This window comes from Penaeus monodon, chromosome 39, assembly GCF_015228065.2.
Source record: "Penaeus monodon isolate SGIC_2016 chromosome 39, NSTDA_Pmon_1, whole genome shotgun sequence".
Lineage (NCBI taxonomy): Eukaryota > Metazoa > Arthropoda > Malacostraca > Decapoda > Penaeidae > Penaeus > Penaeus monodon.
This window is the reverse complement of record NC_051424.1, coordinates 23,242,622-23,262,621: the sequence shown is the minus strand read 5'-3', so window position 1 is coordinate 23,262,621 and position 20,000 is coordinate 23,242,622. Positions and strand designations below refer to the sequence as shown.

General features: G+C 45.2%; 1 protein-coding gene across 1 annotated transcript in view; it reads left to right on the top strand.

Moving 5' to 3' along the window:
- LOC119597601 overlaps positions 1-20,000 on the top strand; it is a 42,139-nt gene that overhangs the window by 13,909 nt on the left and 8,230 nt on the right. Inside the window, exon 2 of the mRNA XM_037947189.1 lies at positions 2,604-3,526. Within this exon, the coding sequence (XP_037803117.1) occupies positions 2,757-3,526 (770 nt within the window). The 5' untranslated portion in view covers positions 2,604-2,756. The remainder of the gene's footprint in view (positions 1-2,603; positions 3,527-20,000) is intronic.

Sequence of the window (20,000 nt, the reverse complement as noted above, 5' to 3'; positions counted from 1 at the left end):
ATCACACATGTGGCTACCGGCATTACCATTCCTCATAAATATTAAATTGGGTCGGAGGAGGGGGAGGGGGGAGGGGGGAGAGGACACGAGACCTACGTGTAATGGTTGTTCTGGACAGCCCAAGCTGTCATTAATAACATATGATGAGCAGAGTATTAGTAGGAAAGGGGTGGGGGATGGGGGGGAGAGAAAGAGGTGGGGTGGGAGGTGGGAGTAGAGTATGGTGGGGTTAGTAAGTCCGCGATGTCTTTTTTTTTTTTTTTTTTTTTTTTGGGGGGGGGGTTGTGTGTTTCGTTTGGGTTGGGGAAAATTAATTTAGTTAAGTGAATCGTAGGTTATATTTGTTCCATATCCTCTCTCCTCTCTCTCTCTCTCTCTCTCTCTCTCTCTCTCTCTCTCTCTCTCTCTCTCTCTCTCTCTCTCTCTCTCTCTCTCTCTCTCTCTCTCTCTCTCTCTCTCTCTCTCTCTCCTCTCCCTCCCTCTACCTCCCTCCCTCCCAGCCTTCTCATTTCTCTCTTGGTCTATCTACCTATCTATCTACCCCATTCAGTTCTCTCTCACACATACATCATGGGAAGTAGCATTTCAAACAACACTACACATCTCCCTGCCTTCCTCACAGTTAACACATACCATATCATTATCACCCGTTATCCTGATGGCCCTCTTTATATTAAATCCCAAAGCACCAATGACTTCAGAACCTCACCATCATTTAACCTAACCCGCTAATCAAACTCGAGAACATTCATTTATATATCGACTAGGCTAAACGGAGCTCTCAAAACAACTAGCACAGCACCATTACCGTGAAAGTCATTAGAATATCTCCCTTTCTCTCCCTCTCTCCTCTACCCCGGGAGAATATTTGTAATAACAACCTTCAAATATCATTAAAGGTAATAGTACCAGCTCACTCGCTCGGACGAAAACTCGCGGTGACTTCGATGCGCCATTAAGTAATTATCCGTTTTCTTTCTCGTTTTCATTTTTCGTGACAGACTATTACATTTTTTTCTTTAGGAGGAGAAACTGTTCTGCTTATGACTAGGTTGGCAGTTTGTTTATTGGTTTTGATCGCTTTGTTGGCAACTATTGGGGAAAGGGGAGGTGAATTGAAAACTAATTTCCATTAATTTAAAGGTAATGATAATTCATGGATTACCACTCGTCTGTAGCATGATCAAGCTATGTAGAAACGGTCTAAGTAAATACTGTAATTTATATCAAATCTCGTTTAACAGTGCAGTGACAAAAAAAAAAATGAGCATGAAAAATAGGTCAAAAGTAAGGCATCTTTAAACCAACACAAACAAATAAACATAGAGATGTTTTATGATTCCTGGAGAGAACAATATGCCTTAGAAAAAAGAGAAATCGTAAATAACTTCCGGAAAAGAAGAAAACGCCAGGCATATGAAAGCCTATTAGTCTCATTTGCATATTTCCCACGATTGCCAACATTTCGTTCGGTCCAGGTCAGGGGGGGCGGGGCCAGGTAGGGGCAGAGCGAAAAGGGGGCGGAGCTAACGAATGGGAGGCGGAGTCTATGTGAGAGCCGTGGTACTGGCTTTTATTTTCCTTTGTGTTTACTTATTTATTTGTGTTTGTTCGTGTTTGTGTATTTATGCTTGTTTTTTAATGAAAATTCTATTTAAATAGGGTCCGGGAGTTTATATTATTTTGATAAAATAGACACATACACATTCATTTACACATACATACGCGTACACATGCGTATATTATTTTGATAAAATATACACATACACATTCATTTACACATACATACGCGTACACATGCGTATAAACATATACACACACATGCACATACACTTACACATACACATAAAGATTCTCGAACATGTGCACACATACATATATAGTCTGGTGCACATACACAGTCTCGTACACTTACACATACATTCCAATGCATGTACACATACAGATGCACATATACATTCTTACTTACACAGACAGATAACTGGGTGTGCGAGTATTGGTCTCGAGAGCAAACGGAAATTCCTGGGCTACACGCAAAAACGTGTGTGTGTGTGTGTGTGTGTGTGTGTGTGTGTGTGTGTGTGTGTGTGTGTGTGTGTGGTGTGAGTGTATGGGAATGACCGTGTGTGTAAATGTGTGTTTGGATGGGGGTATGTGAACGGTGTGTCTGTGTGGATGTATATGTGAATGAGTAGCCTGTATGTGTGTGGATGTGGATGTTTATGTGGGTGAGTATGTGTGTGTGTGTGTGTGTGTGTGTGTGTGTGTATGGAAACGGGTGTCTGTGTCTGTGTGTGAGGCTTAATTTTATTAATCGTAGAAGTGTATACCGTTACTTCGCACTTGTATTTCTTCTCATAGGTCTTCACAGGCTCTATCATTGTTTGTGATTCTTTGAGATCATGTATGTTATTATTATTAGTCATAGCACATGTATTAATACTAACATTGCCTTTATTTACAAGTAGAATGTTCATTATTTAAGTTAATTGTTATTGCTTTGTGTATTTCCCTTTCGCTGCCCCCCCCCCCCCCGGAAGCCCTGGGGCACCGCGAAGCCCCTGATATCAAGGGATCGACCGCTGACTCGCTCTCTTCCGCAGGTGATCGTCGCGCGGCAGAGGCGGTCACCGGGATGAGGCTCCGCCCATCGCTAGCCTGACGCCCCGCCCATCAAACTGCCACCCCGCCGACCCAGGCGAGGGCGGCGCCCACGGTATGGTGAAGCAGTGCCCACGCCCACGCCTGCGTTTCTAATGCCCCCTGGCCCCCGGGACGGCTCTATGCTCAAACACATGCTCACTGTGGCAGGAAGACCGGCACCCGCGGCCGCCCCGCCGAGGGGCACCTCCCATGGCACCGACACTCTGGAGGGGCGGCGCTCCCACGTGGGCGGGGCCGCGCCGGGGGCGGGCAGCGGCACCTTGCCGGGCGTGCACCACCACCACCACGGGCCGCAGCCGCCGCACGCGGGCTCGCCGGGCGCGCTCAGTGTGAAGGTGAACGGCGTGGCGGGCGGGCGCCATCCCCCGGCGCTCAACATGAGCTCCCTGTCGTCGTCGAAGCACTCGGTGGGCGGCAACTCGGGCTCCGTCAGCCCCGGCACCACCACCGTCACGCGCACCACGGGCCTCGACCAGTCGCGCGACCACTCGCACCTCACCGACCTGTCGCACATCTCGCACCTGTCGCCCATCCCGCCCGCCGACCTGTCCAAGGCCACCCTCGCCAGCAAGCGCTCGGCGGGCCTCATCCCGCGCTTCATCACGCTCACGCGCTCCACGGGCTCCCGCGGCGCGCTCACCTCCCTCGGCCTGCTGTGCCTCACCTCGCTCCTGCTGGCGCTGCTGGCGCTCACCTTCCTGGTGGAGCTCACGCCGCTGCCGCACGACGCCGACAGCGTGCAGGAGGTCACGCTGGCGCTCGCCGCCCTCACGCTCTCCCTCGACCTCAGCTGCCTCCTCATCTGTGCGGCGCAGTTCATCTTCGCCATCAAGCTCGCCAAGTCGCCCAGCGGCGAGGAGAGGTAAGTTCCTTCGGCCTCGGCGGCAGACACGTGGCCGCGGCGCCCTCGGGTCCGCGCCGCTGCCGCTGACCCACATATTATCCCTCCCCTACGGAGGGCACTTCCTCCTTCGCATCGGCATCATCATCATCATCATCCTCTTGCTTCTCTTTCGTCTTCTTCCTCCTCCTCCTCCTCGTCCTCCAGCTTCTTCCCGTTACTCCTCTCAGAGTGGGACCCCCGTGCCTTCCGGAGCGAAGGAAGGCGTCCCAGAGGCGCGACGGACGAGAGGAAGACGTCCAGTCGTCCTCAAGTAGCGGCCAATTTGTCTCGGGATCAGGCCTTCTTTCTGGGCGTTTTTCTAACCCAAGTCGCGCATACTTTGGGCTCCAACCGCTGGATTCCTCCTCCGCCTCTCCCTCCTCCTCCTCCTCCTCGTCCTCCTCCTCCTCCTCCTCCTCCTCCTCCTCCTCCTCCTCCTCCCTCCTCCTCCTCCTCCACCTCCTCCTCTCCTCCACCCCTACCTCACCTCTCCTCCTCTCCTCCTCCCTCCTCCTCCTCCTCCTCCTCCTCCTCCCTCCTCCTCCTCCCCTCCTTCCTCCCCTCCCCTCCCCTCCTCCTCTCCCTCCTCCTCCTCCTCCTCCTCCCTCCTCCTCCTCCTTCCCCCTCCTCCTCCTCCTCCTCCTCCTCCTCCTCCTCCTCCTCCCCTACCTCCCCTTCAACTTCCTCCTCCTCCTCCTCCACCTCTCCCCTCCTCCTCCTCCCCTCCTCCTCCTCTTCCTCCTCCTCCTCCTCCACCTCCTTTTCTTCCTCCTCCACCTCCTTTTATTCCTCCTTCTCTCCCTCCTCCCCTCCTCCTCCTCTTCCTCCTCCTCCTCCTCCTCCACCTCCTTTTCTTCCTCCTTCTCTCCCTCCTCCTCCCCTCCTCCTCCTCCTCCTCCTCCCCCCTCCTCCTCTTCCCCCTCGTCCTCCTCCTCCTCCTCTTTCCCCCTCCTCCTCCTCCTCTTCCCCCCTCCTCCTCCCTCCTCTTCCCCCTCGTCCTCCTCCTCCTCCCTCTCCCCTCGTCCTCCTCCTCCTCCTCTTCCTCCTCCTCCTCCTCTTCCCCCTCGTCCTCCTCCTCCTCCTCTTCCCCCTCGTCCTCCTCCTCCTCCTCTTCCCCCTCGTCCTCCTCCTCCTCCTCTTCCCCCTCGTCCTCCTCCTCCTCCTCTTCCTCCTCGTCCTCCTCCTCCTCCTCTCTTCCCCCTCCTCCTCCTCCTCTTCCTCCTCGTCCTCCTCCTCCTCCTCTTCCCCTCTCCTCCTCCTCCTCCTCTCCCCTCCTCCTCCTCCATCTCAACCTTTAGTTCTTCTATTTTCCTTCTTATTGTTTTATCTTCCGTTTCTTTACCTCTTCACTTCACATTCAAATTTCTTTCTCTTTTCCTGTCTTTTCGTATCCCTTTCCTCCTTTCTATTCATTTCCTTCTTGTCTTTCTTCCGCCTTATTTTATCTCTTCATCTCTTCCCTTTTCTTCACAGTATTTTCCTCTTCATACCTTGCATCTCCCGCCCATTGTTATCTTCTTCCCCTTTCCTTCCTAGTCTTCCTTTGTCTCTTTCGCTATAATTCTCCTTAGTCTCTTCCCTCCTTATCTTTCTCTCCTCCTCTCTCCTTTCCCCTTCTTCCTCTCCTCTGTCTTCCTATCCCTTCTTTCCGCTTTCATCGTGATTTTTCCTTCCCTTTTCTTCCACCATCTCTCTCCCCTCCATTTTCCCCCTCCCCCTTCCTCTTCTCTCCTCCCTCCTCATCATCCTTGCTTCCCTCCCTCTCTCTCTCTTCCCTCCTTCCTCCCCATCTTCCTTAATTCCCTCTTCCCCCTCTCTCTCTCTTCCCTCCTCCCTCTCTCCCTCCCTCCCTTCCCTCCCTCCCTCCCTCCCTCCCTCCTCTCCCTCCCTCCCCTCCCTCCTCTCCGTCCCGCCAAACACCGGCTAAAAACTCCCGCCATTTCCCGCACCTGCGATGGCGGGAACCCGCTTCGGCTGCCCAGCGGCTGTGGCGGTTTTGGCGTAATTAGCTCTGTTATTGCTGTTCAATTCGCTGTTCTTATTGTTCTTTTGCAGATCTTATGTAGGATTGTGTCACGAGAGTTTATGTGTTTAAAGGACATTGTTTAGAAAGAGGAAACGTTTCTGCAAAAAGAAAAAAAGAGAGAAAAAAAGGTGTGACGTCACATTTCTTCGATGGCGCGCCAAATGACAATGGGTTTGCAATTTGCAAGAACGTTACAGCAACTATGCAGAACGAAAAAAAAAGAATCTGAACGTGACAAACACATTTTCCAATTGAAAAAAGAAAATATAAAAAAAAGTGAATACGTTTTTGCCCGAGACCGTCTTGCATGTAGTCTGTCTGTCTCGAAGAGCTTGATTCCAGCGTCTCGTGGTTGCTAGCGGTGGCGGGGGGGGGGGGGGCGGATGGCAGGTGTAGGGGGATGGGAAGGGAGAAGGGAGAAGAGTGGGAGGCCGGAGGTTTCATCTCTTCCACCCTCCGCTCCCCCCTGCCCCCACCCCTGCCCCCAGCCCTGCCCCAGCCCTGCCCGGTGCACGGTCAGCAATGCGGTAGTCATGGTTGGGTCTTCCACACCCTCCTGCCTCCCTCCCCCCTCCCTTCCCCGGCGGCCATGCCCTTCTCGCTTCCCTATCAGACTTTGCTGTTAAAACTTCTTTTCCGTTTATTTTTATATTTATCTATTTATTCATTTGTTCTAGATTATCTATACTTTGATCCAAGTCTTGTATTCACAATATCGAAGTCGAGACACAACAACACGGGGCGACTCAGTAATCTTCATTTGTTTTTAATAATGGATCTTGCCTTGTATGGCAATCCCAGTATTCCGCAGAAAGAACGGAAAAAAGAGTTACATAATATCAAGAATAATCAACGGAAATAATAAAAAAAATAACGTGGAAAAGAAGACAACAGTGACAGTCAAAATATATACTGACTCATTCATTATTTTCCATGATTTTTAATTCACTCTTCATTGTTGTGTGTTTAAGTGTGGGGAGATTTAGTGTTTGTGAGTGAATTATTATGATTTAGTGAATTTCAAGCTTGTTCCTTAATTTAATGACACTTGTCAAATAAAATTAATTGTATTTAGCAATGTGTTCGTAATCGTTAGTGTTTTATTTGTACATTACTTTGCGTTCGTAATTGTTATTATTCTCTCGCTAGTTTTAGGCATTCTATTGTTGGTATTGCAATTGTTTTTCTTGAAATTGGAGAAATTGTATTATTGATTTGATGGATATATCTGGCCCACTTGTATTGTCTTCCTGGCAATAGCAAGGATGCTACATTCTTAAACTTCTGCTCATCTCCCCGTCTCCGCTCACAGACATACCCGTAACATCCCTTACACGTACACGCCCGGATTCACTCACTCACACACACACACACACACACACACACACACACACACACACACACACACACACACACACACACACACACACACACACACACACACACACACACACACACACACACACACACACACACACACACACACACACACACACACCACACACACACCAACACACCCCACACACACACACACACACACACACACACACACACACACACACACACACACACACACAAAATCCCGTCACCCGCATCCCCCTCCCCATACTACCCCTTCCTCCACAAACATCACAACACCCTTCTCCTCCCCCTTTCGTGTCCCCCACACAAACCCTCCCCCCTCCCTTCCCCCACACAACCCCCCTCCCTTCACACACACAAACCCTCCCACCTCTCCCTTCCCCCACAGAAACCCTCCCCCTCCCTTCCCCCCACACTCCTCCCACACTCCCCTCTCCCCATCCCCTTCCCCCCAGCCCTCCTCTGCCCTCCCCCTCCCTCCACACAGTCCCCTCCGCGCTCCTCCGTGGCACACCGCTTTACATACCAGCGGTAGCGCCGCCGAAGAGGTCAGGAGTAACTGAAAGGGGTCCCCGTCAGCCGCCAAGAGCCCCGGGCCCTCGAACAGGTTGTCAGCCGAAGCTTAAGGTGCCTCCTGATCTGGCTGACACACCCTGGTTCATTCTTAGTGGGGAGGGACGGAGGGAGGGAGGGAGGGGTGGAGATGGCTAGGTGGATAGGGCGGAGGGAGGAATATGAGAGGGGAGAGAGAGAGGAAGGAGCGGAGGGAGGAGGGGTGAGAGAGAGAAATAGAGGGAGGAGGAAGGAGGGAGAGGAAGAGAGAGAGAGAGAGAACGAATGAAGTAGAGGGAGAGAGAGGTGTGAGAGGGCAAGAGAAGGAGAGAGAGAGAAGAGGGGGGGGGCTGTGGAGATAGATATTTATGGTTGGGAGAGATGAGAGTGAGAGAGGTAGGTTGGAAGGAGGAATTAGAAGGGAAATGGCCAGAAAACCATGAATGGGGGAGACAAGGGTAGATACTTGAAGAGGGAGAGGGAGAGGGAGAGGGAGAGGGAGAGGGAGAGAGGAGAGGAGAGAGAGAGAGAGAGAGAGAGAGAGAGAGAGAGAGAGAGAGAGAGAATGAAAATAGAGGCAGAGAGAGGGAGTTCTTGAAGGAAAAAACTGGAGAAAAGTGAGGTTAAACAAAAGCTAAACTGGAATAAGGGCATATGACCGTGCGTGTGATAAAAAACAAAACAAAAGAAAAACACACACAGTTATATCAATCTTCGTAAGACAGGAAGTAATAAATAAAGAAGAAATGAGTGTAGAGATAGATAGATGATAATTTGCAGTACCCGGTAGCTGTTTCGTTGTACTGGGAGCGGTCACCAGGTCACAAGATGCCAATAAGCGGTGTGGCTGGGAACTGGGGTCTCTCACTGGTCATCTTGTCTCTCTCTCTCTCTCTCTCTCTCTCTCTCTCTTCTATCTCTTTCTCTCTCTCTCCTCTCCTCCCTCCTCTCCTCCCTCCTCCTCTCCCTCCTCTCCTCCTCCCTCCCTCCCTACCTCCTTCCCTCCTCCCTCCCTCCTCCTCCTCCCTCCCTCCCTCCTCCTCCTCCCTTTCCTCCCTCTCCCTCTCTCTCTCTCTCTCTCTCTCTCTCTCTCTCAGTTTACTGATTTATCTGTACGATTTCTTATCTATTTGTGTAACCTATATGTCTGCCTACCTGTTATCATACATCTATCTATCGACCTATCTACTTTTCTCTCTATCTACCTACCCATTTACATTTCTCTCTATCTGCTTACCCATCTATATTTCTATCTATCAAACTACTCATTTACATTGCTCTCTATCTACCTACTCATCTGTATTTCTCTCTGTGTATCTACGCTAAATATCTGGGACCAGAATCATGCCTACAACCATCTCTGTAGTGCCTCGTAGTGGTATACTGTATAATGACCATTACAGTGATAAACAAGAGAGGAGGGGGGGGGCGGTCGACCAGTGTAAAAGGTAATCGTGGTTTATAACTCTTTGTAATTACTGAACATCGATTATGTTAATTATAACGACGTCGTTATTGGTAATGAGTGGAGCTGATGGCCAAAGGATGCCTTATGGCTGTAGGCTTTTAGGAGACCTTAGGCCTATCCCAGGGCGAGCACCGCAGGCCCTTCGGAGGGACGGCGAAGGAACCCTTTGGATTCTGGTGGCTGCCTCCCCCTCCCCCTCCCCCTCCGGCTTCACTGGGAGGGGGAGGGGGGCGCCTTTTGCTGGCTCTCGTTTTCATCTGTTTTGTAATTTATAGTGCCTTTTGGTTTATTTATGTTATTGCAGTAATATTTTGAAAGGTCGTGTGTGTATATATATGTATATATTTGTGTGTGTTTATACACATATATACATATACATCTAATGCGTGCATATATATATATATATATATATATATATATATATATATATATATATATATATATATATATATATATATATTTAGACAAAGACAAGAGATCGATACAGACAGATAGTTCACCCTCTTTGGTTGTTATTGTTGTTGTTGTTGGTGTTTTTATTATTATTATCACTATCATTATTATTTTACTGATTGTTGTTATTATGATTTTTATCATTACGATTATTATATTCTTTATTATTACTGGTATTGTTATTATAATACTTCCCGCCATTCTTTTCCTTCCTTTGTTAGTTAACTATTTCTCTTCAATTTTTTTCTCTTCCATTTTTCTTCCTCCTCCTCCCACTGCTGCTCCTCCTCTTCTTCTTCTTCTTCTTCATCTTCTTCTTCTTCTACGACTACTACTTCTGCTACTAATTCTTCATCTTCTTTCCTTCATCTACTTCATCATCATCATCATTTACTTTTTCTTTCTTGATCATCATTTTCTTTTTTTTTTCTTCCTCCTCCTCTTCTTCATCTTCTTCATCACCATTGTCTTCTCCTTTTTCTTCCTCCACCTCCTTCTCTTCTTCATATTCATATCATCATATTCTTTTGCTTTTTCTTCTTCCATATTCATCGTAATCATCATAATTATCTCCATTTTGTTCTCCCTCCTCCTCCTCCTTCTCCTCCTCCTTCTCCTCCTTCTCCTCCTCCTCCTCCTCCTCCTCCTCCTCCTCCTCCTCCTCCTCCTCCTCCTCCTCCTTCTCGTCCTCCTTCTTCTCCTCTTCTTTTTCTTCCCCATTTCTCCTACGCCAGCGACCGAACCGGCGGCTGGGTCAGACATGAAGGTATGAGTAATAAACGATAAAATTCGTCTCATGCTCTCTGGAATTCGCCAAGAATATCTTCCCCCTCTCCCCCTCCCCCTCCCCCTCCCTCATCTCCTTCTTCTCCTACTTCTCCCTCTTCTCCTACTCCCCTTTTCCTTTAATCGTTCCTCCTTTTTCTAAATCTTCTTTCTCTCCTCTTATTCTCGCATTTATTCCCCCTATTTCTTACTCTCAGCTCCTCTCCCTCCCCCTCTCCCCTTCCTACCTTCAACCCTCCTCCCCTTCCTCTTTCATCCTCCCTCCTCCTTTCTCCGCCTTTCCCCCTCCTCTCCTTCTCTTAATCTCCCTCCTCCTCCTCCTTCCCTCCTCTCCTTCCCCCCTTTTCCCCATCCTCTCCCCTTCCCATTCTCCTGCCTTCTCTTCCTCCCCCTTTCCCCCTCCTCTCCCTCCCCCTTTTCCCTTTCCTCTCTCTTTTCCATTCTCCCTCCTTCTCTTCCTCCCCCTTTCCCCTCCTCTCCACCCTTCTCTCCCTCACTCACCCTCCCCCACTTTTAACCCCCTCCTCTTCTCTATCCCCTCCCCCCTCCCGTACCCCCTCTTCCCCCCCCTCATCGCAGCCTTACGATGAGGTTGTTGATATTTGGAGTATTTGTGACGCGCTTTGATTGCGTGCGCGTGCGTGAGTCTCGCTGGCTGGGTGCGTGCGTGTGTGTGTGTGTGTGTGTGTGTGTGTGTGTGTGTGTGTGTGTGTGTGTGTGTGTGTGTGTGTTTGTGTGTGTGTGTGAGTGTGTGTGTGTGTGAGTTTGTGAAATGTGTGGGTTTATTGTGTTTTTATTTGTTTAACTGATCTATCTATACATTTTGTATGCATATATATTAATATAGATAGAATAGATAGAGATTGATAGTCTGTGTATACATATTTATACATATATACATACATATATATTCACATACACATACATACATACATATATATATATATATATATATATATATATATATATATATATATATATATATATATATATATGTATCATCATCATTTAACGGTAGGTTCATGTCTGAGCCGCCGTGGTCACAGCATGATACTCAATTGCAGCTTTCACGTTGTGATGCTCTTGGAGTGAGTACGTGGTAGGGTCCCCAGTTCCTTTCCACGGAGAGTGCCGGTGTTACCTTTTTAGGTAACATTCTCTCTTATTTTATCCGGGCTTGGGACCAGCACTGACTTGAGCTGGCTTGGCCACCCAGTGGCTAGGCAGGCAATCGAGGTGAAGTTCCTTGCCCAAGGGAAACAACGCGGCGGTCGGTGACTCGAACCCTCGAACTCAGATTGCCGTCGTGACAGTCTTGAGTCCGACGCTCTAACCATTCGGCCACCGCGGCCTTGACGATCATGGGCTTCCATGATTTTCTTGGCAATTTAGAGCGGTGGTTTGCCATTGCCTTCCGCCCGGTGTTTTTTATCGAGTCACCATATATATGTATATATATATATATATATATATATATATATATATATATATATATATATATATATATATATATATACATACATTCATACAAACACATATACAAACATATATATATAATATATATATATATATATATATATATATATATATATATATATATATATATATATGTATATATATATATATATATATATTATGCATATCCATACTCACAAATGTAACGGAAATAGTATACTGCAAAGAATAAAGACAAAGACAGTTAATCAAAGGAGAAAAATGGGGAATGCCTAAGCAGGGATTGTTTACAGCGCCGCTCCGCCGGGAAAAGTTGGTCTCATTGTTGTGGTTAATCCGTTATTAACATTGTTTTGCTGGGTACGTCGGGTGCTGGGGGGAGGGAGGGAAGAAGGGAAGGGAGGGAGGGTGAGGGAAGGAGGAAGGGAGGAGGGAAGGAGGAAGAGAGGAGGGGAGGGAAGAAGGAGAGAGAGAGAAAGAGAGAGAGGGGAAGAAAGTGTCGCGGAGAGTGAAAGAGAGAGAGAAGGCAGAAAGAGATCGATCAACAGCCCTTCCGCCGATGGTGCCAAATGGGTTGAAATGCCCCAGGAACCGTAGCGACGACCCTCTCCCCCCCCCCTTTTCCAGTGCACGACCTCCCGGCCTCCGTAACCACCAGCCCCCCTCCTCCCCCTTCCCTTGGTTCCTTCCCCTTCCTCCTTTACCCCCCCCCCCCCCGTAACCGCTGCTTTGCCCCGTGACTTTTTTCACTTTACGTTTCTTCAATAGTGACTGTTATTATTATTATTTTTTTCGATCTCTTTTTTTTCTCGTGAAATGGGGTTGAAAATTTGCGTTTTTAACGGTGAGTACGTTTTTTTTTTTTTTTTTTTTCTCGGGGTGTGCTTAATATAAATTGGAAATGTTTTTGATTGTTTATTTGTTTATTTGCTGTGCTTTTCTTAGGAAATATTCTTATTTCTTCGATTACTTTCTGTCTCTTCGTCTATGTCGTGGCCATTCGATTTATCTTGCACGTAATAATTTATGTTTGTGTTCCAACTGTTCTTGTTTTTTATTGATTAGTTTTCGTTAGAGAGAAAATTTCTATTAATTGTTATTTTTATAGAATTTTGTTAATTTGTTTTTGCGGTAACGGCTTGAGTATGTATACATGTATAGCTTTTGCTTGTGCGCCTTCAGTTTTCTCTCGTCCTCCTCTCTTCTCCCCTTTCGCTTCTTCCTGTTACCTTTCTCATCTTATCTCCTCTTATCTACGCCTCTCATCCTCCTCTCTCTCTTCTCTTTCTTCTGTCTTCCATCTCTTGCTGCTTCTGTCATCAGCCTATTTCCTTTTCTTTTTATTTCCATTTTCTTTCTTCTTCCTTTCTTCCTCGTCTCTTCCTCTTGTCTTCCTCTTCCCCTCTTCCGTTCTTCTTGCTCTACCTGATTGTCAATTTTCCCTTCCTCTTTGTTCTATTTTTCTCCTCTCTTTCTCCTTCTTTTGCTCTTTTCCACCTCCTTTTTTGTCTCCTCCCTCTCTTTTTTCCTCCCTCCTCCTTCCTCCACGTTTTATTTCTTCTTTTCCTTCCCCTCCTTTTTTCCTTCCTTACTTCCTCCTCTTTCTCTTCCTCCTTATCTCCTCCCCCTCCACCTTCTTTTTTTTCCTCCTCCCCCTTCCCGCCCTCTTTATCTCCTCCTCCCCTCCCCACCCTTTTATATCTCCACCATCCCTCCTCCTCCTCCTTCTCCTCCTCCTCCTCCTCCTCCTCCTCCTCCTCCTCCTCCTCCTCCTTCCAGTATCTATTACAAGAATCTATTTCTAGCCCCTTGTGCTACAGCATCACCCCATCTCGGAGATAAGCGGCTGAGATTACGCCAAGATTATGCTGATGAGTTTGCTCCGGACAGGCTGGGCGAGATGGGACGGCCTGATGCTTTTTATTTTTCGATTTCTTATTTTATTTATTCGTTTTTTTTTTACTTTATTTATTTTTCATTTTTTTTACTTTATTTATTTATTTATTATTATTATTTTTTTATTTTTTTTTTTTTTTCTACTTTTTTTTGGGGGGGAGGGTTCTTTCGGGTTTTCGTTTTATTTTGTTCTTTAATTCTTTGTTTTTGTTCTTTTTTTTTTTTATTCTTTCTTTTTTTCCTTTCTTATTATTCTTATTCTTTTTTCTTTTGTGTTTCTTTTTTTTCTTTCTTTTTATTCTTATTCTGTCTTGCTTTTTATATTACTTTTTCTTTTTTCCCTTTGCTCTTTTTCATTCTTTATTCTTTTTTGTGGTTTACGTGTTCTTGTGGTGTTCTTGTTCTTGTTTTTTTTTTTAGAAATGGTTAGTTGATTGGTTATTATTACTATTATCATTATTATTGTTATTATTATTATTATTATTATTATTATTATTATTATTATTATTATTATCATTATTATTATTATCATCATCATCATCAGTATTATTACTAATGTTATTGTTATTATTATTATTATCATTATTATTATTATTATTATTATTATTATTATTATTATCATTATTATTATTAGTAGTATTATTATTGTCGTTGTTTTTGCTACCTCTTGTATGGTTATTAATATTTGTTGTCACTGCTGGGACTATTATTATTGTTGATGTTGTTATATCTTTGCAATGATCATCCTTCCTTTTTTCCCTATTCCTTCTTTTTTAAGTTTAAAGGAACTTAATTTTTAACGTTTATTGACACTTACCTCTAAAAAAATATATTTTGCTTATCATTTTATCTTCTATTCGGAAAATCACACAATTTTGCTTTTTATTGTGCATTCCCATATTTATTATCTTATATCTCCTTCCGTCTCTTCTCTTATCCTCATTATCATCACCATTCTCCCTAATTCCTTCTTCCTTCGTTATCTCTTTCCTCCTTCGCTATTTTTCATCTTCGATCATCCTTTTCTCCAGTTTCTTCCTTCTACCACCTAATGACAAGAGATGATGATGATGATGGTGATGATAGTGATGATGATGGTGCGTGTGATGACCGCGAGTGATAAGAACCACTTCACCCTTAAGTGCTAGGGTGACTGGGGGGGGGGGTGATAGGAAAGGTAGGGAAGGGGGGGTGACATTAGATTATGACGAAGTGGAAAGGTTGATGATGAAGGAGGAGATGGGGATAATGAAGAAGATGGTGGTGGTGGTGGTGGTCATAATGACGAAAATGTACTAATATAATGTATACATATATATATATATATATATATATATATATATATATATATATATATATATATATAAACACAAACACAAACACAGTAACGTGTACACAAAAATGAAAAGAGAAACAGCCACAGTAGAAAATGAAACTAAACCGTAACGTTTCGAACTCTTCACGAGTTCCTCTTCAGACGAATAAAACCGAAATGGATCCATTTCGGTTTTATTCGTCTGAAGAGGAACTCGTGAAGAGTTCGAAACGTTACGGTTTAGTTTCATTTTCTACTGTGGCTGTTTCTCTTTTCATATATATATATATATATATATATATATATATATATATTATATATATATATATATATATATATAAATATATACATACATATATATATACATATATATATGTATATATATATATATATATATATATATATATACATACATACATACATACATACATAGACACACACACACACACACACACACACACACACACACACACACACACACGCACACGCACACGCACACGCACACATACACAGTACATAGTATATACGGTTCATACAGTACAGTACAAATATGCGGAGACGCTGAGAGAGGATCTAATAACAAGTGGCCTCCACGCGATGGCCGTCCTGTAATTAAATGAAAATAACCGTAATAACACGAGCCGTGTCTTCGGGGGTCGGCTAGAGAGGGTCCCTTTGTGTCACTGAAGGAGGTCCTTTTCTGCGTCCTTCGCAAGCATGGTTCGTCTGCCGCTTGTGGTCGCCGTTAGTCCGTCCTGCTGCTTCAGAATGTACGTGGCCCGTGTCTCTTGTTTGCTCCCGCTTTTGCCTTTCTCATTCCCTCTGTTTGTCTCTATTTTTAACTCTATTTCTCTATCCATTGTTCCCTATCTCTCTCTTTCTCTTATTATCTCTCTCTTATCCCCCCCCCCCTCTCTCTCTCTCTCTCTCTCTCTCTCTCTCTCTCTCTCTCTCTCTCTCTCTCTCTCTCTCTCTCTCTCTCTCCATCCCTCTGTGTCGTCTCCCTCCGGTCCTTCCACGTTGCTTGCATATTTCCCAACAAGTGTTGTGACATACACTAGAGTAATCGATTAAACCTGTTCCCTGTTTGTGTTCCTGACGTGAGCAAGCAATTTGATCCTGTTCTTAAAAGGAAAAAAGAAAGACAAAAAAAGAAGAAGAAGAATAAACAGATCTGATAGAAAGAATAGAAAAAAGAGAGATTTATCAGCGGATTTGAACACAAGTGTCGGAGAAAGATAACCTTCTGTCAGAGCCATACTGGTCCAGAGTCTTACTGTGCGATGCGATAGAGTCAGTAACTGTCCTGCCGTGTGTTTGCGTTCGTTTGTGTGTTTATGTTTATTGGCTTTGTGTATGCAGGTGGCTGGAAATGTGTCTCTATCTGTCATTCTGTTGTTAAAAGCGAATCCGCAAATTACACATTTATCATTTTCGGTGATTAGGCTTTCTAAGAAGACAAAAACTAATCATTCAACCAAACATTTTACCCCGAGATATCGCCCACAAACTCCACAGCTTTAAGAGACACTCAATACATGTAAAGACAGATATAAAAGAAGCAATAGTGCACTGAACGATAACAAATTCAAAACCAGTTACACAGTACGTACGTTCCTTGTTATGATGAATGTGACGGGGGAATTATTTATAAGCTGGACAAAGTGGCGACGTTCCCATTCTCTTTGGCTGAGCGTTCAAGTAGCGACGTTTCCATTTTCTTTGGTTCAGGGTTCAAGAGCGGACGAGTGTTCAGCTGAACGAGATGTTGAGCTTACCGGGGTTTTCCTTGGACTGTTGATGGGGTCATAGGATTGCATTGACGGGGGAATGTTAATAGGTTTGTTTGGCCAAAAGGTCAGATCGCCGGACTCATAATGTCAGGGGCCTTTCTGTGGCGTACCTGTGGCCTTCCAGTTGGGACTTTGGTCTTGCTCGCAATCTTGCTTTCTATCTCTTTCTCTAATGCTGTTTCTCTTTCTCTCACTTTTCTTGTTCTCAATCTCCTTCCCTCCCTCCCCCCTCGCACTCTCTGCTTCCTTCATTCTCTCTGTTAATCTATCTGTCAATCTAGCTATCTTTATTTCCATATTTATTTGTCTCTGTTTATCTACAGGTATCTATCCATCTCACTTATCCTCCATCTCTATCTACCTCTATATCTCTCCAATTTTTGCCCTACCCTTCACAATAGAAATAGACACAGAAAGCAAATGAAGTAGAAGAGAAAGGAAAAAGAAAATAGATAATTTTTAAAAAACCCACCATCGTAATTTTTCATTCCACGGCGCCGCACAGCCTCTGGAACCGCGTAGCCTAACGGTAGCCCTCCGTCAGCTGACCAGCCTAACCTATAGGCCTTTTCAAAACCCCCGTCTATTTCTCACAATCCATTTATTCAGCCCATTTTTGTAGGCCTTGCGTGGACAGGTTATAACCCCCTGGTCTTGGGCCCTAGGTCTAAAGTCTACTTATAAGGGGTGTGTGTACGTTACATTTTGGGGTGGGGGTGGGTGGGGGGAGTGGGAGGGAAGGAAAGGGTTAGAGAAGGTTGTTGAAGGGAGCTGGTCGCTGTCTGTGTTTGATTTTTTTTTTTTTTTTTTTTTTTTCTTTCGCTCTCTCTCTCTCTCTCTCTCTCTCTCTCTCTCTCTCTCTCTCTCTCTCTCTCTCTCTCTCTCTCTCTCTCTCTCATCTCATAAGACAGTAGTGTTTCTCTGCATTATTGTCTCTTTAATAATACATTTAGCGCACATTAAAATATGTTTGTGCTACTGTGCGTATACACATTTGTGAGAATATGTATGTGTGTGTGCACGTGTAAGTGTGTGTTTGTGTTCTGTGTATTTGTGTGCGTGCGTGCGTGACTGACACAGTGACACTCAGACCTTGAGGCTTAAAGTCAGACCGGAAGGAAATGCATTTACTACTCGTACGTGGCTGCCTCAACTTCTTTTATCCTTTTTTTTCTCTTCTCTTCATTTCTCTTATTCCTCCTCCGCGTTGCCCATTTCTCTCTTTCTCCCTCAGCCAATCGCTTCTTTACTGTCTTTTCCCCTTCTTCTCATCTTTCCCTATCTTAGTTTCCTCTTCCCTCTTCTATTTCTTTTCTCTTCTTTCTCCCTCTCCCGTTCCCTTCCCCCCGCCCCCTCTCTCTCTTTCTTCTCTTTTCCTTTTCATTAATGTCTCAGTTTCCTTCTTTCGTCTTCGCTTCCTTTATCAACAATGATTTCGAGCAGAAAAAGAACATCGCATTGCGCAGTGTCCTTCTGAAAATCACTCAGCCGCATTTTTTTTTTTTTTTTTTTTTTTTCGTTTTTTTTTTTTTTTGTCTTCGCTTATTCTTTGACCTTTTTGTTTGCTGTTGTAGAGTTATTAGAAGGAGTTTGTTAGTTTGCTCATTTAATTTTTTTTGTTACAAGCAAACTTAGCAAGTTGGATTTTTATGTCTTGAATTGTATTATTATATGTGTGTATGTATTATGTATATATACACATTAACAGTGTGTATGTGTATATATATTTTTTTCCTTTCTCATTCTATCTGTTTGTCTCTATTTTTAATTTTTTCTTTCTCTATCTATTGCTCTCTCTCTCTCTCTCTCTCTCTCTCTCTCCTCTCTTCTCTCTCTCTCTTTTCTTTCTTTCCTTTTCTCTCTCTCTTTCTCTCTCTCTTTTCTTTCTCTCTCTCTCTCTCTCTCTCTTCTCTCTTCTCTCTGCTCTCTCTCTCTCTCTCTCTCTCTCTCTCTTCTCTTTCTCTCTCTCTCTCTCTCTCTCTCTCTCTTCTCTTCATATATTCTCTGTGTTTCTTTTATGCTTGGATGATTCCGAGATTGTAGTTCAGCTTCAGAGTCTGGCAGGAAGTTCTATGGTACCGTGACGTTCGTTGAATTGTTATATGGGAGTTTTTTTTTCCCTTTTTTCCCTTTTAATAAGACGTGGGGAATGTTTGAAATTTGCTGGTGATTTTTTCGAAATGTAATTTTCTTTTGTTGATCTTTCCTCTCTCTCTCTCTCTCTCTCTCACTCTCTCTCTCTCTCTCTCTCTCTCTCTCTCTCTCTCTCTCTCTCTCTCTCTCTCTCTTCTCTCTCTCTCGTTTAGTCACGTCGCTTATTGTTACTGATATCACTGTGTGTATGTGTGTGTGTGTGTTGTGTGTGTGTATGTGTGTGTGTGTGTGTGTGTGTATGTGTGTGTGTGTGTGCCGTACACATTTCTTTGTCCATCAAATGGGGAAGAGGATTGTCCAGCATTAACTCACGTTTCAGGGTATGAAGGATTATGAAGCATCTGAAGTGCCGTTTCCCCTCGTGAAGCCCCGCTATAATCCGTCGCCTTGGTTGAACGTGAGGGGATGGGGGGGAGAGGACGAGGGGGAGGGGTGGTTTTATATACAGAGGTTTATTGATCGAGAAAGAGAGAAAGCGAAAGGAGCGGGGGGGGGGGAGAAAGAAAGAGAGAGAGAGAGAGAATGAGAGAGAAAATAAGCCTCGCCTTTTTCTGTCCCGTTTTCCGCCTGCGTTTTGTGCTCTCTCGAAGCATGACATCCTGGCAAAGAGACGTCTTGTTACTTTATCAAGCGCAACATGCATGCGGTGTGTGCGTGTGCTTGGAATGTTTACAGTGTCCTCGTTGTTCTCACTCTCACTCTATCTGTCTGTCTGTCTATCTATCTATCTATCTATCTATCTATGTATCTCTTCCTTCCTTCCCTCCTCTCCCCTCCTCTCTCTCTCTCTCGCTCTCTCTCTCTCTCTCTCTCTCTCTCTCTCTCTCTCTCCTCTCTCTCTCTCCCTCTCCCTCTCTCCTTCCCTCCCTCTCCAACCCTTATCCCTCTCTCTCTCTCTCTCCATCCTCTATCTCCCTCGTTATCATCCCCACGGCAACAAGCAGTTGGAAATAAGAAATAAAACCCCCAAAAACAAAGAAAAGAAAAAAAAAGGCACGCACTTCCTCCAAAGCGGCGTGATTTCAGCCCAAGGATTTGCTCACTGAAGTAGGAGGTCACGGAACACACCGCTGCACGAACGCCGGGGCGGTGCATGCGAGCGAGGAAGGGGGAGGGAGGGAATCGGACCGTCGGTGGAGGGCAGGAGGGGGAAGGGAAGAAGGGAGGAGGGGAGAAGAGAAAAGGGGGAGGGA